This window comes from Leucoraja erinacea, chromosome 13 (assembly GCF_028641065.1).
Source record: "Leucoraja erinacea ecotype New England chromosome 13, Leri_hhj_1, whole genome shotgun sequence".
NCBI classification, from domain to species: Eukaryota; Metazoa; Chordata; class Chondrichthyes; order Rajiformes; family Rajidae; genus Leucoraja; species Leucoraja erinaceus.
The window spans coordinates 40,426,734-40,443,277 of record NC_073389.1 but is presented as its reverse complement, the minus strand read 5'-3'; the positions used below and the strand labels follow the sequence as shown (position 1 = coordinate 40,443,277).

Here is a 16,544-nt window from a genome sequence, read left to right as displayed (position 1 = left end):
GGGTTTGGGTTGGGTAAGGGAGGTTAATCATAGACATTACTTACTGTAATTTGTGAATGGCGTGGGGCAGGAGTGGCTGTTGGTGTGATAGTAATGCAGCTGGTGATTTTATTAGTTGACTTATTTGGTGTCCCATTAGATATGGCTGGAGTTCTGATCTCGTGGATTGTGCTGCAGGGGCTCATTGGTCTTGAAACGGGTGTGGCTGCTTGAATATGGGGGTTACCAAAGTGAATATGAATTTTATTGTCTTCAGTGGTAATTACATTAGGACTAGTGTTGGACTTCTGTATCTGACGCCCTTGTATCCTTTCAGGCGAAACTCTAAAGATGGTATGAGCTGAGGAAACTTCCTTTGGCTCAGGAGACAGTGTTCGATCTGGTGAGTTTATGGAATTAGCAGTTAGAGCAACTATTTGAATAGGCAACATTGTTCTTTCAGGAGTCATTGAACTGCATGAGTCTGGAGTTCTGGATTTTGATCTTGATATTGTAGTCCTGCTGAGGGGTGATAAGGCACGTTCTGGTGTGCAGTATCCATCCATTGGCTTTGATTTTGCAGGTGTGAGGGAGGCATTTTGTATAATGGTAATTCTTTGTTTTGGAACACCACAGTTGGGGATAACTGCAGTACTGGTGTAGGAAAATGAATTATCAAAAGTTGGACTAGTGATTTCAAGAGTAGCTGTGCTCTGTCCATGGTCTGGTGTTACCTTTATGTGAAGAGGTTGCCCTTGTTTCTGAGTAAGCACCATTTCATCTGCCTGGACAAGATTTCCATTCAGCTTGGTTACAGCATTTCCATTTTGTGCACAGGTTTCCTTGCTCTTCATCCATGGTGTCCATGATCTCTTATTATTATTGACACTGTTTACAGTTAATGAATTGTAGTTGACCTGCAATGATTGATCATCATCTTGGGCGCTATAATCGGTCTCTTCACCTTCTGTACATATTTTTCCATTTATTACTGCTTTCTCTAGAGGAATAAGGCTTCTGTAATCAGGGGGTTCACTGTCTATGGAGTCAGTCTGGATCTCTTTTGAGCAGAGTTGCAACTCTCCAAATCTCCTGCCATTCATGCCAGGCCGAAGACTCTTGCTAAACCTTCTGTACCTTTCCAATTCTTTGGTAAGATTTTCGGTTTCCCTTGTTAGTTCTTTGTTTCTGTTTTCCTGTTGAGTTATCTTTTTTTTCATTGATGTCTGCTCTTCTTTAAAATGAGACAGTAAGTCTTCTGTTGCCATATATTCATGAATTTTGTCTTTGAGGGCTTCCACTTCCCTTGTTAGATGACTTGATTTTGCTTGTTCCTCACTGAGTCTGTCAAACAGGATTTGTTCTTGGCTTGATTCGGTCCTTTCTACTTGCTTATATCGAGCTAGTTCCTTTTTCATGGTCACAAGCTCCCCTGTCAGTGATTTTAGCTGATGTTGCTCATCATAGTACCTATGCTCCAGTGAGTCATAGTCATTTTCTGTCTTCATTAGATCGTCCTCTACCACCTGTGCATCTTTCAATTTGCATTTCAGTCTTTCAACCTCATGAGTTAATTCTCTGATTTTAATGTCATCTTTTTGTAAACATGAAGGGGATTTGCCATACTCTTGTTTTCCTTTGTTTTTCAGATATTCATTTTCTATAGCTTCAAGAGATTGGAGTCTCTTCTTCATCAGATTGGATTTGGACAAGAGGTCATAGCCGCGCTCCTCCTCGGCTTTTAGCTTCTTTTTAAGCTCATCTCTTTCCTTAGTTAAATTGTATGTTTTCTCTTCCAATTCTGCTTTGGATTTAAGTGCTTTTTTACTTTCCTCAATTAGTTTCTCTGTCACAACTGTAACTTTATTTTCCTCTGTTTGACGTTGCGAATTTGCACTCTGAAATCTGTGTTCTGTTTGCCTCATCTTCTCTGCCATATTTTTTCTTTCATCAACCAACATTACAGTTAATGTTTTAAGCTTGCTTAGGTCCTCCTTCATGGCCAATTCTGTTTTCTCCAGTTTATTTTCAATTGCTTCAAGTTCCCTAACTCGTACTTTTAAAGTTTCCAATTCATTTGCTAATTGCTTAGTTAGATTTTTTTCTTTTTCCAGGTTGCATTTAAGCACATAGCATTCTTGTTTACTTTTACTGAAGGCATCCTCCAATTTTTCCAATTCCATTATTCTTTTCTTTAGTTTCTCCACCTCAGTTTTTAAATTCCTGCTATGGCTTTCTTCTTTTTCTAATTTTCTGTTGAGATCTCTGCAATGGTCCTCCATTTTTGAAAGTTCCTCATCTTTTCCTTCTATTTCTAACACACGTTTCCGCAGAACTTCTACCTCTGCCATCAAGCTGGAATTTCCACACTCGCCTCTGTTTATTTTTTCTCTTAAATCCTGCAGTTCTTCTTCTGCTTTCCTCAGTGATTTATTAGTCTCCTCCAATTCATCTATCTGTCGGCTGAGTGTGGCCAATTTTAGTCGGAGTTGTCGATTCTGACTTTCCTCGTTGGTCAACTTGGCCATTATTGTTTCCTGTTCCTGATAAAATCTACTGGTTTGTGTTTGCAATTCAATCTCGAGAGCGAACACTTTATGTTCTTCTTCCGTTGCTCTTTCCTCAGAGGCTGATAATTTTTCCTGAGCTTGCTGTGCAACGACAGATAGGGCCTGGGCTTTTTGACTCTGTTGGTTGAGCTGATCTGAAAGCCGTTGCTGTTCATCCACAAGTATCAATGCAAATGATTTCAGCTTGGTAAGCTCTTCCTTTAGCTTTGCAATCTTTGTGGCATTTTCTTGTTCTTTTTTCACCTGATAGGCTTTTTCTTGTTCAATGAGCTTTTTCAATCTGAAAGGGAAAAATATGTTAAATATGAAAAGTGGCTTCACTTGAGATAATGCAATTGGCCTCTTTGTTGAAGCACATTAATTTATTTGATGTACATACTGAAATTTACCTTTTCAAAATTGTTCTATAGCTTCCCCTTAAACAGTTGAATACAAATATTTTGTAAGTTACAAGTCAAAGTAATTTTGAATGCTCAACTTCTAAAGTTAGAGTAAAAATCTGTAGATATTGGACACCTGAAACGAAAGCTGAAAATGCTGGAAACCTAACAATTCAATCAATATCTATGGAGATAATGGATCAATTCCTTCCATAGATGCCAAATGTTTTGATCATGCACTGGTAGTGTTCAGAACTAAAATAATTTTGTAAAAATGTTTGCTTTCATCGTGTAATTAACATGGAATTATACACATTGAACAAGAAAGAATGTAATACATTTAAGAGCCCATGGAATTATTCCCTAATTTAGAAATTACTTGCGGATTAGATAATCCCATTATTTTTCAATCGGAATCATTAGAAATATCCAAATGTATTCATCATGAACATGTTTTACATTTTGCCATAAGCCGAAAAAGAAAATTGTTAACTATTGTTATTCAGAGCCTGAGTTCCAAATTGATTTGGCACCATGCAGTTTTGTTAAGATCATTGGTTCTCTTTGTTGGCGAGTTAACTAAATGAAAATGAAATGAAATTTGATTTGATACACTTCAATTAAGTATATTGCTTGCAACGAAAATAAGATTTGTAATGTTAATTTCACAAAGACTTGACATTTTAGTCTAATTCCCCTCACGGTTCACATTTATACACAGACTGTGATTATCATAAATTTTGTATTCAACTAAATAACTTGATGGTATTTTCTTTTGTCTTGAAGTGTCTGTTTGAGTACTCTCGATCTCAGAAGCACAGATCAGAGTGGGGATCACTGTAGGTTGAATAGTTTCTGCAGGAATTGATCTAGTCCTCAAAAGTATTCACACATTAATGCATTTAAAACAGATCCCAAATCCAGGGAGTTATGTTGCCTGTGTTCTCTGTCTCTTGTGTGGGCTTGAGGAAATTCTAAGATAGCACCTTTTTTCAAACAGTCTTTTCAGGTGAGGCAGAGGTTTACTTGCACCTCCTCCAACCTCATCTACCGTATCCGCTGTTGCAGGTGCCAACGTCTCTACATCGGCGAGACCACGCGCAGGCTTGGCGATCATTTCACTAAATACCTCCGCTCAGTCCGTCTTAACCTACCTGATCTCCCGGTGGCTCAGCACTTCAACCCCCCCCCCCCCCCCCCCCCCCCCCCCCATTCCCAATCTGACCTTTCTGTCCTGGGCCTCCTCCACTGTTAGAGTGAGGCCCAGCGCAAATTGGAGGAACAGCATCTCATATTTTGCTTGGGTAGTTTACACCCCAGCAGTATGAATATTGCTTTCTCCAATTTCAGATCGCCCTTGCTTTCTCTCTCCACCCCCTCCCCCTTCCCAGATCTCCCACTAGTCTTATTGTCTCCGCCTACATTCTATATTTGTCCTGCCCCCTCCCCTGACATCAGTCTGAAGAAGGGTCTCGACCCGAAACGTCACCCATTCCTTCTCTCCAGAGATGCTGCCTCACCCGCTGAGTTACTCCAGCATTTTGCGTCTACATTTGATTTAGACCAGCATCTGCAGTTCTTTCTTACACCTTTTTTTCTTCCAAGGTACTCTGAATAATTCTTAATGTAGATCTGTAATTAATGCCTAGATGCACCAAATTGCAATCTAGTTCAAACGAGGACGAAGGAAACGTAAACTTTTATGACCAGTAATTCTTAAAATTGTGAAATGAGTGTTATTGGCAGCACTGGTTTATATTTTTTCTCTGAATAATGATAGCGTGAAGAATTGGGTAAACAAAATGTCCTTTTTTTAATTATTATGTGACACTAATTCATGGAAATTGAATAGATGGTAGTGAAATAAATAAATTATTGAACAATTTTAAAAACAATCGATTATGGTGCAGTTCAATGAAAGCTGAACTTTTACCTTTATAATTGTATTCAGTGGTACATATTGTCCTTCAAACCATAACCAACCAACAAACAATTTTTGTTATATGTGTTGGAAGGAACTGCAGATGCTGGTTTAAACCGAGCCGAAGATAGACACAAAATGCTGGAGTAACTTGACAAGAGTCTCGACCCGAAACATCACCCATTCCTTCTCTCCAGAGATGCTGCCTGTCTCGCTAAGTTATTCCAGCATTTTGTGTCTAATATTTGTTATATGTTATGGTGATTACATTGACCATTTGAGCTGTTTTTATTTTAGAGTCCTATGGTGCAGAAATTGGCCCTTCAGTCCATCGCCCTTTGCCATTTCCAATTTTTGTTTAACTGATTTCCTAAAATAACCAAATGAAATTATTAATTTGAACTCACGGAACATCCCTGTCTATCAAGGTGATTCTTAGGATTTGCTAACAAACAACATTTGAAAACGGAACACATAGTATAATTAAGTTTTAATGAACTTTATTTTGATGAGGGCTTTTAATGAGGATGGATTAGGGAGAGCCAGTGGATATGGTATATCTGCACTTTCAAAAAGCCTGACAAGGTCCCACGCAAGGGATTAGTGTGCAAAATTAGAGCACATGGTATTGGGTAGGGTATTAACATGGATAGAGAATTGGTTGATAGGCAGGAAGCAAAGCATAGGAATTAATGAGTCCTTTTCGGAATGGCAGGCAGTGACTAGGCTCAGTGCGGTGACCCCAGTTATTTGCAATATATATTAACGATTTAGACGAAGGAATTAAATGTAACATCTCTAAGTTTGCGGATGACACAACGCTGGGTAGCATTGTGAGCTGCGAGGAGGAAGCTATGAGGCTGCAGGGTGACTTGGATAGGTTGAGTGAGTGGGCAGATGCATGGCAGATGCAGTATAATGTGGATAAATGTGAGATTATCCACTTGGTGCCAAGAACGTGAAGGCAGATTATTATCTGAATGGTGTCAGTTTAGGAAAAGGGGAGGTGCAACAAGGCCTGAGCGTGCTTGTACATCAGTCACTGAAAGTAAGCATGCAGGTACAGCAGGCAGTGAAGTAAGCAAATGGCACATTGGCCTTCATAGCAAGAGGATTTGAGTATAGGAGCAAGGAGGTTCTACTACAGTTGTACAGGGCCTGGTGAGACCACACCTGGAGTATTGTGTGTGGTTTTGGTCTCTTAATTTGAGGAAGGACTTTCTTGTTATTGAGGGAGTGCAGCATAGATTCACCAGGTTAATTCCGGGAATGGCTGGACTGACATATGAAAGAATGTATCGACTGGGCTTATATTCACTGGAATTTAGAAGGATGTGGGTATCTTATAGAAACATATACAATTCTAAGGGATTGGACAGGCTAGATGCAGGAAGAATGTTCCGCATGTTGGGGGAGTCCAGAACCAGGGGTCACAGTTTAAGAATAAGAGGTAGCCAATTTAGGACTGGAATGAGGAAAACCTTTTTCACCCAGAGAGTTGTGAATCTGTAGAATTCTCTGCCACAGAAGGTTAGTGGAGGCCAATTCACTGGATGTTTTCAAGAGAGAATTAAACATAACTCTTAGGGCTAATGCAATCAAGGGATATGGGGAGAAAGCAGGAATGGGGTACTGATTTTGGATGATTAGCCCTGATCATATTGAATGGTGGTGCTGGCTCATAGGGCCGAATGGCCTACTCCTGCACCTATTTTCTATATTTCTATGTTTTAACTCGTAAAGAGTGAAAGATGTGCTCAGGGAATGTTTAGGGTGGAAATCCCCGAGTTTAAGTAATATAGTTCTTCCTCCAACACTACAAATAATGGAAATTAGGGATGTTGACAAGGCCAGAATTAGAATAGTGCAGATAGTTGAGAAGGTTGTGTGGATAAAGATTTCAAAAGGTGGAGAGGTCATGTATGAGAATTTTAAAATTCCCTTAAATCATTACATAGAGGAAGTTGGAACTTGGGCCAGCTGAGGTTTTGATGATTATGCCAGAGTGTGACTGCCCTTGACAATTTGAATGATAATGATACCTTGGAGTCCCGTTAAAATTGAATTTATTGGGGATTTGCAGAAATTTCTGCACTAGCTAGATTCATACTTGGCTGAGGATTATGGAAGTCAGTCATCTCCGCACAGGACATTCCTTTAGTAGTTCGTAGGGATAATGTCTTCGGACTGGCCACTTCCACAGCTTCATTGATGCCATCTGTCCACGATAAAGCTGACACTAGGGACATTTGCATTGTGTTTATTTCACATAGAATCTCCAGTAATGAAGCCACGTTTCATTTAGACAAGTTCAGGCATGAACAAGTGCAAGGAAATGGCCAAACTGACAAGAGAAAGCCTAACTATTCCCATTGGGATTCTACTGAATTATCATCACTAAATTCATGCGAGTACATAAATTGGACTACCCATGTGAACACTGTTACAGAAAGTGGTCAGAGGTCGAACTGCTGCAGCAAGTTACTCACCTTCTGATACCAATTATTACAATTTGAAGTACAACGTTGACAAGGCATTGTCAAGAGCAATCAGAAGCAGGCAAAAAATATCAGTAAAATTCACATTCTGTCAATTTCTCAGAAAAAGTTCCAAAGCTTTTCGACCAACAATAAGGCGCAAGTCAGAAATGTGCTGAATACTCTCCAACTGGTTAGATAATTGCTGTCCCACCAAGAAGTCTGACATCATCCTAGAAAAGAACCTCATCACATGCATTTTAACCATACTTTCTCCTCCCCTATCTCAAAGTGACCTTATTGCATTTGCCATCTATGATGATGGATATTTTGGTACTGAGAGCCACACTTCAGTACCATATTTAAAAAAAAAAAGATTGACGTGAGTGTCTCTGGTTTCCAAAAGCATACCCACATGCCCTCTTTATTCCCACATGCTTGTATTTTACTCAGGATGATTTTTAATTATTTTTGTAGCTCTATGACATATAGTTGACTGCATAATTTTGCTTCAATATTGCTGAAACAAGTACCGTAGCATCCTTTTCTATTTTGTGTCCTGCAGACTAACAAAATTTGCTGTTATAGTCCCACAGCAATTGCCATGTCCAACTTTATAATTTTACATAAAAACAACATCCTGTATGTGCGCTCAGCATTCTGCCCCTCTTTCCAAGCCATTTCCAACTGATTTTATCCAAATCTGTTTGCATCTGCCATCATTGTGAAATAATCATAATCCCAGTAAAATTAGCAAAATGTAATTATCATATTTACACCCCAACGGAATATGTTGTATGAACTTTATAAGCAATATATCTTTGGAAGCACCCTGCTGGTCACCACTTTTCATTGCAATGTAATGTCAATTATCCAACAGTCTATTCTCTTCCCAAATGTCATTAAAAACATTTAGGATATTTCTCATCTTATGGTTTAAAACATATACGTGTGTGCATCATAACACTGGAATTTTTTTTTGTGCACCATGATTGCTATGACAATTTGTAAAGTTGAAAATCAGTTGCTGAAAGTGATCGGTATTCCTGTGATCATCATTCTTTTGTTTGATAATTATTTTAATCTGAACCTTCTGGATGTTGAACCTCGTTAAAACAGAAGCAGTTTCTGCATGTATATTCTTATCAAAATCTTTCATGATTTTATCGCCTCTGATCGAAAGGGAACAATCCAAGCTTCTTGATTATCTCCACATACCTTAAGTTCCTCACCGCTGGGGTCATTCTTGTAAATCTGCTACATCCTCTCAAAGGTTACTATAAAGCACTATGCCCATAAATTTACATGGCAGTTGGCTGAGGTCTATTCTATGTATATTACAAAGGTTAAGCATGTTTTGGGATTTTGTCCTCTATGAAGGAAATATTAAACTTATAACTTTCAGTTTGAAATCTGAATTTGGCAAGCTCATGTTGTTGGAAACATGCAGCCTCTTGTCTATAATAGATGACTCATGATAAAATAAATGGCGATGTCCTTTCCAAATCCTGTGCTACAGGTAAAAAACAATGATATGCAGAAGCTTATATCTGCTCAGTAGGTCAGGTAGCACCAGTTAAGATAGAAACTGAGTTAACATTAGCTATGTAGACACAAGGAACTGCAGATGCTGGTTTACAAAAAAAAGACAAAGTGCTGGAGTAACTTGGTAGGTTAGACAACATCTGTGGAGAATGGGGATTGGCGACATTTCAGGTAGAGACCCTTCTTCAGACTTAAGACCTGAAACGCTGCCAATCCATGTTATCCAGATATTTTGCCTCATCCGTTGAATTACTCCAGAACTTTGTCTTTTTTTAAATATTAACTCTGATTCTCTCTCCAAAAATACTGCCTGCCCTAGTGAATGTTTCCATTCTTTGTTTTTTTTTCTGCCAGATTTCAGTACCTGCTGTCCTTTGCTTTTGCAATTATAGTTGTTTTTGTTTTACAATGTGACCAGACATTTGTAATGCCAAAAACAGAATTAGTTTGATGTAATTGAATTGACATTTTTAAGTTGGCTGTTTTCTCATTCCTTAAGAAAATTTGAGCAAATGTCAGAAAAAGTGTACTGGCTGTAATAATAAACAATTCTTTTTTTATGTCTATAAACAATGATTAGTTGGCAGGATATTTTTGACTTTCAGTTATTTTAGGAGATTAAAAAAGTACAGATTATATGATGATAACATTTTAATGGATGTCCATAGAAACTCTGTATTTAGTGTGGGATTGTTTTTTGTTCACTTGCCTGCATGCTGTTTCTAAAGTTGAACTTTAGCCCAAAACTAAGAGTCACATAGTCAGGACCCAATGTATCCCAGGAAATTTTCACTCAGTCTCCCACCTGAAACTGTGCAAGAGTGGCATCTGGTTAGCATCAGAAAGAAGGATATTGAGCAATGGGATGCTGCTGCCAGGGCCAAGGAATTGTCTTGTGTGCTCAGTCAAGAGTGCTTAATTTTCATCTGTACTGGGACTAAAACAGTGAAACTCCTACTTGCAGCAACTTTAAAGGCACATTAAGCAAAGCATAAATATGCAATAAATTATCAGTTATTCTAGATAAACCAGACTGACAGGGCGTCAAAATAGGTAAAGCAATCTTAGGTACTGAGGTATGTTTAATGTTGTGCAGGGTGTTCTAGAGTCTAATGGTTGATGGCAGGCAATAAGGTGTTCTTGAAGCTGTAGGTAACGGTTCTCAGGCTCCTGTATCTTCCTCCCAATGGAAACAGTGAGATGAGAGTGTGGACAGAGTCATGTGGGCCTGGCAGCTGCCTTGAGACAGTGCTTCCTGAAGGTCCCTGTGATGATGGGGTTGATGCCCACCACTTTCTGCAGCCTCCTTTGTTCTTCAGCGTTCACATCAGGAAACCAGGATGTGAACCAACTAGTATTCTGTCCTGCATATACCTGTGGAATTTGAGTATTCAGCAACTTGTTGAATCACCTCAAACCTCTGAAGAAAGGAGGTGTTGGAATTTCTTTGCAATTTCTTCAATGTGCAGGGCCCAGAACAGATCATCGAAGATGTGTACACACCCAAGAACTTAAATCTATTGACTCTCTCCAATGCTGTCCCATTGATAATGAGAGATCAATGACCCCTCAGCATTTATTTCCTGAAGTCAACAATCAGCTGCTTGGTCTTGCTAAATTGGGAGGAAGATTGTTGTTCTAGCATCACTCAACAAGATTATTGATCTCCCTCCTGTGCTCAAACTTGTCTTTACATGATATTTGTTCAACGATGATGGTACTGTTGGCAAATTTAAAGAGAGGTTTTGGAATTGTGTCTGGCTACACAGTCATGGGTTCAGAGAGAGTGGAACAGGGGACTGATCGTGCAGCCTTGAGATGTCCTTGGGTTGAAGGTCAGGGAGCAGGAGATGAAGCCAATTTCTACTGATTGAAGTCTGATGGTGAGGAAGTCATTGGCAAATAATAATTCAGTGCAATTTTGGCAAGTTTCATAGTTACAGTGAGGTTTAAAACCAAGGAACAAAGAAGTCTTAAACCTTGTGGTGCCCAGAGGAGTGTTTCTTGCCTGAGTGCCCCCAAGGAAAAAAAACATTTATGTCCCTAGTTTCCCTTTGCAATAGGTCATCTGATGAGGGATGTCGCAATAACTTCCTGTGCCTCTAGTTTAAAATTGCATTCCGCCACAGCTGAATTTGCTCATTTATAACGTATCTCTACTGGGAGGGATTCCTCTTGCCCATTCAAGATCATGTTAATAAGAAAACCTACAAAAGATGTTAGTGTCTCATGAGTGACTTTTAATTGCCCATCTACTCCGCAGACATGATTACATTTGTCATCGTCTTGTGTAGACTATGATAAGAAACTTTCGATTCTATTTTGTGTTTCTGAATTTGGTTTATGCTTTACAAACATATCTGGCCAAACAATTTGCAACTGCATTGCTTTTCTAACCTCGGTGTAAATTTAAAAAGACTTTATGTTTGTAAACTTCTGTAATCAATGAAGCTGCAAATAAACTCTAAACTCATTGGATTAACATCAGGTGTTGGAACAATTATTGAATCCTTACAACTCATGGTACAAAGAAATATGTTGTTAAATCTTTTTGTCTGAATTTTTTTGCAATGGATGTTTTGTGACAGAGATATATTTTAAACAAAGCTATCAGAGTTGTTACTGAGAATACCAAGCAGCATTGGAAGTGCTGGCTACATTTTTACTGTTCTTGTATAAAATTAGAAGAGAAAAACCTACTGTCAGAAGAATGTTCCCAGTGAAGGGAGTAGTTGCTGCGTATTGGCTGCAAGTGATGTCATGTTTTCATGGTTGTAGCCTGGTTCACATTACAGTTATTTTACTAACGTTCTGGGGTCAATTAGCAATTTAACCTCAGAACATTGAGGAAGAAACATCCGCAGTGATTTTTTTTTTAAAGGGGCTGATAGAAGAGGAAAATAAATGCAATGTGAATGAGAGATCTTTGAGAAAACAGAACTTTAGTTATCTTTGTAATCTAACATTAAAAGCTAAGAAAATCACTTTTCTTTAAAACTTTGGTGAAGTTGCAAGATGAAGGTTGTGAGTTTTGCAAGATGTGGGTTGTAAAAGTGGGAACAAACTGTGGACTTGTGTGCTGTGGTTATATTGCAATCTAAATGAGGCATATGCGCAATTTCCCTTCTGCTAGATGATGTCTCCTCAAACTACTAATGTGATGATTTAGTGTAAGCGGTGTGCCTGGCCTCCCAACCAGATTACAATTATAAACCCCAGGCTGTGTGTGTGTGTGTTTTGATTTTTTGTATTATGCACTCTGGAACATTTATATCTTCTCGATCAGACTGCTAAAGTTGTTGATTCTGAAGCCCACAAGCTAAATCTAAAGAAAATTACACACTTAATTACTGTGTTACATTTTAAGGTACAAAGTCTGCTGAATGTTAGTGGTGACTGAATGAAATTTTGAAGATCTGCCTTTCTCTCACTTAACCAGTTAATCTCCAAGTAAACATTTTCATTTCACTACTTTTCCCAATCAAAACCACCAAACATTTCAATTGTAACAACTACTTTTCAAAAATGTTAATGCAGTTTTACATTTCCTTGAGCAACACAAATCAAGCATTATTTGCTTGAGGGAACTGCAGATCTGGAAATCGAAGGTTACACAAAAAAGCTGGAGATGCAGCAGCATCTATGGAGCGAAGGAGATAGGCAACTTTCGGGCCGAAAAGTCTGAAGAAGGGTTTCGGCCAAAAACTATCTCCTTCGCTCCATAGATTAACCCGCTGAGTTTCTCCATTTTTTTGTGTAAGCATTATTTGCTTGTTAGTGTAATCTTCGTGTACTATTTTAATTTGATTGCCATTATAGTTTTCTACATTGTTTACTTTTTTTTTCTCCTCCTGAAGTTTTTTTGCATGCATTATAATATTCTTAATAGGCCAATATATTTTTTGTTGGCTAATTGTTTCACATGTTTGTCTTCAAATCTTTTGTCTGACATCGGAAAACCATTTTGCAATGAGAAAATATAAAGTTTAAACTTTTTTTGTGATCTCAGTTACTCAAATAACCCACTGTGACATATCCTATCATAAGTCAACTGCAATTACACAACAAAAGACTGCAGTTTGGAAGAAGTTATCATATTAGAAAATTATTATAATAATGTAATCCAAAGAATATTTTGAGGAATATTTAGAGCATTTCGGGACTGGAATTCAGAAGCTTCATATAGTAATCCCAGTGTAAGTCACTGACCAATTTTGGCAGTTAGTGCATTGATATAAAACATGTTTAATCAAAATTAGCCACTTCGGATAAATCAATTTCTTAAACGGTTACATAGAACGTAATGGAAATTGATATGTTTAGATGGATTAAATCATTACTTTGTACAGTTCAAACATGTTTGTCTTTCTTCATATGTCATGCTTTATTGTTCAAACATTATAGGATAATGTCATTTATGTTTGACAGGCTGTTGTGTCTCATGACATGCTAAGTCCTCAAAACTACTGTGACTTGTAAGGAAGACAAGTTAAAGTGCTGTAGACAGGAAGTGACATGTGTTCTGTTTTATACGATTTTCCTTTTGATTCAAATAGTAATTTTGCATAATTTAATTGGTTTATGGTGTATTATTTTAATGGCTGAGACTTTTTTGAAAGTTATGAACTTTTTTGGTATGTAGAAATGGGTTCTACTTTTTTGAATTAGATGTTTATGGGAAAATATATTAAATGATAAGGTTCCTTATATCATAAACCAGCATTAAATTAAATGCTTCTCTGTATTGGGCAACATAATTGAGGTACTTTGTGATGTCTAATGCATGCCTACCTTCAAATGCATGTCTACCTTTTTTTGTAAATAATTTAGAAAATGTAGGTTAATATGATTGTGTGGAGAGTGGGTTAATTGGAAATTATCTTAACTAGGGGAAATGGCTAGTCTTTTGAAACATGTTTATATGTAGTTATTACAACATCACTGCATCTGAGTAACTCACCTGATTTTTATGGGATTTTAACACAAATAGTGACACAAGAAAAACATTTTATGAAATCTGACCAAAAACCAAACTGTGGAGAATTTCAGAGGTGAGGTAGCATCTGTGGAGGGGACCCCTCAAGAAGAAAGGTCCGGACCCAAAACTCTGCCTTCGATTTACCTCCAGAGATGCTGCCCAACCCGCTGAGCTCTGCATGCAGGTTGCGTTTTGCTTAAGATTTCAGCATCTGCATTCTCTTGCGTCTCCACCTTTTGAAACATGCTACTTCATTGATGAATGTTTTTGAGGACAAAATAGAATTACGAACAAACCGAACAGTAGTGTCCTGTCCTGTATTGTCTATGTACTCCTCTCAAACATGTTTCAATTTTTCCTCATCTAAAACCATTAGTATAACTCTCTATTACCTTCTCCCATCAATGCTTGAATAGCTACATCTCAAATGCATCTATACCATTGGAAGCAAATTCCACCTTCTTTCTAATCTTTGGCAAAGAAGCTTCATCTCAATTCCTTCCGGATTTCATACCTTATAATGACAATCTCTGGTAATGCTGTTCTGAATATGGAAATACTCTTTGTATCATCCCTATGAACACATTTCAGAATTTAAAGAGTTGTATGGGAAACCCCAACTTTTTCTCAGTCAAAAAGTTGAAAGAAAATGTGAGCCTCATGTTCATTTATGTTTGCTTATTATTCACCTTCTAAGATTGCAAAAGATAATGTCATAAGTCCACAACAAGTTACCCACTCATTTTTCCTCAAGGTAATCAGCAACTTATTGAAGTAACCTAATTCTCAGCCATTTTTTTCCCAAGTGGTCTTAATGTACTGTTTGAATTGTGTTTTTTTTTTCATGATTGCAAATCTTTGCATGTTATTTCCCCCACCTGGTGGTTTCTGAACATGTTTAATCTCCACTGCCCCAGATCAGATGATAGCAACCACATAATTAGAATTTCCTTATTCAAAAGATTCTCTACAACCACTGACAAGCAGACTAAAGTAAGTCTAGTGTTCCACAGTGAATAGGGGAAAATGGCAACATTAAAAAATAATTATGTCAAGCTCTAGAGCAAAAAAAATTAATGAATTGCCTAAAGTTAGCCCTTGGCATAGGGGTAAAAAAAGCATTTGAGGTGTTTATGTGCTTAAAAGAACATGCAGTATGATTGAAGACTTTGAAGTCACGTCTTATTGTCTTGGCAGGTTTGTATTTAATATGAATAAAGTGTGAATCAGATCACATAAATAGATTATCTTATGAATCTATAATATAATTTATCTCACAAACAGATGATTATTTTCTCAGTTAATCTTTATTTACTGTCTTGTAGTGTTGTTACTGTATCAATATTATTAGATGGTGCATGTAAGTTTTAATATGTATTCATTTTCGGAATTCTTCCTTGTGATATTGTGAATTTCATGTTACATGTTTTTTTCCCCCATTTTTGTTTTAAGTTGTTTTAAGCAGAAGATCAAAAATTGTCATCTTCGCCATTAAAATATGTTTAACCATATGCTTACGAAATGTAATGTGTTCAATGAACAGTTCAAATGTATAATTTAGGAATGCCTATTGAAAACGTTACACTTTAATTTAATTCTCTTAACATTGATGATTCTTACACTAGACATAGCTCCAGCCGATACACTATTTGTGTATAGCCTTTGCAAACAACATATCAAGGTTTAAAAAACGTTTTTTTTTTTACTTAAACCCTGGTTGCATGTGTGCTCACCCCCTCCCTCTCCCTCACACTGAAAGAACAATTAAGGAAAAGTACAAATTTGTTCTGCAAAGAGTTTATATCAATTAACATTTATTTGGTTTCACAAGAAATCACATGGAATGTTAGATTTCTTGACATATCGCCCAGGCTATTGAATATGATGTTTTTAAAATATTTCTTTTAATAGCTGTGTATAAATGTTGGAGGAAGGAAGTTAGTTTCAAGTCTTGTTGATAGACTTCTTGTTGAACAAAACTGCATGGAAAAAATGCTGCTTTATAATACTTTGAAACACATCTGTATTTGAAAAGGAATTATGGTACATATGTGGAGCGTATTTTAATTTAGAACATGCATAAGAGGAATTGTGACAGAATACTCATATGGTAGTGGATTTCTGCCCTTAAAAGTTAAAATGTCATTCCCAACTAATTTCACCACGCAGCACTCAGTAAATGATACTAACTCGCAGGAGATGAACATGTTTCTGAGATCAATGTGCTTTTAAAGTTAGGTAATCAGTTATTAAATTACTGCATTCGATATACTGGGGTATATTACCAAAGATTGTCAGTTAAACAACACTTTATGCAGAAAAAAGCTTGCCACCTAATAATACACAAACAATGTTGTGAGTATTTATAGGTGAACATTTAATTGGTACATGACTGATCAATTTACATTAAAACTAAAAACGGATAACTTCCATCACTAGTTAAACTTCAGAAAATTCTCCTATGAGTTGGCAGTTTGCATGCTTTTGAAAGACAGTCAAATCTACAATATTACTAGAATTATTCATAAACAAGTTAAATGTACATTTTAAATGTATCCTACTTTTTAAAAGAAATAATTTAACTTCTGCCAAAATGATACCCCCGCCTCTCCAGTGCACCCCCAGTCACCCCACATGCCAAAATAATTTCTTTTCACAACTAAAGTAGCTTTTTATCAAGGTCCGACTGCAGAA

General features: G+C 37.3%; 1 protein-coding gene across 4 annotated transcripts in view; it reads right to left on the bottom strand.

Annotated features, from left to right (window-relative positions):
- filip1l (filamin A interacting protein 1-like) overlaps nt 1–16,544 on the bottom strand; it is a 197,748-nt gene that overhangs the window by 24,888 nt on the left and 156,316 nt on the right. For 3 of the 4 annotated variants that reach the window (XM_055645006.1, XM_055645009.1, XM_055645008.1), the window contains exon 5: nt 45–2,829. In XM_055645006.1, coding sequence (XP_055500981.1) covers nt 45–2,829 — 2,785 coding nt within the window. Of the gene's footprint in view, nt 1–44; nt 2,830–16,544 lie in introns of those variants that run through there. The other variant, XR_008724475.1, reaches the window with a different exon arrangement.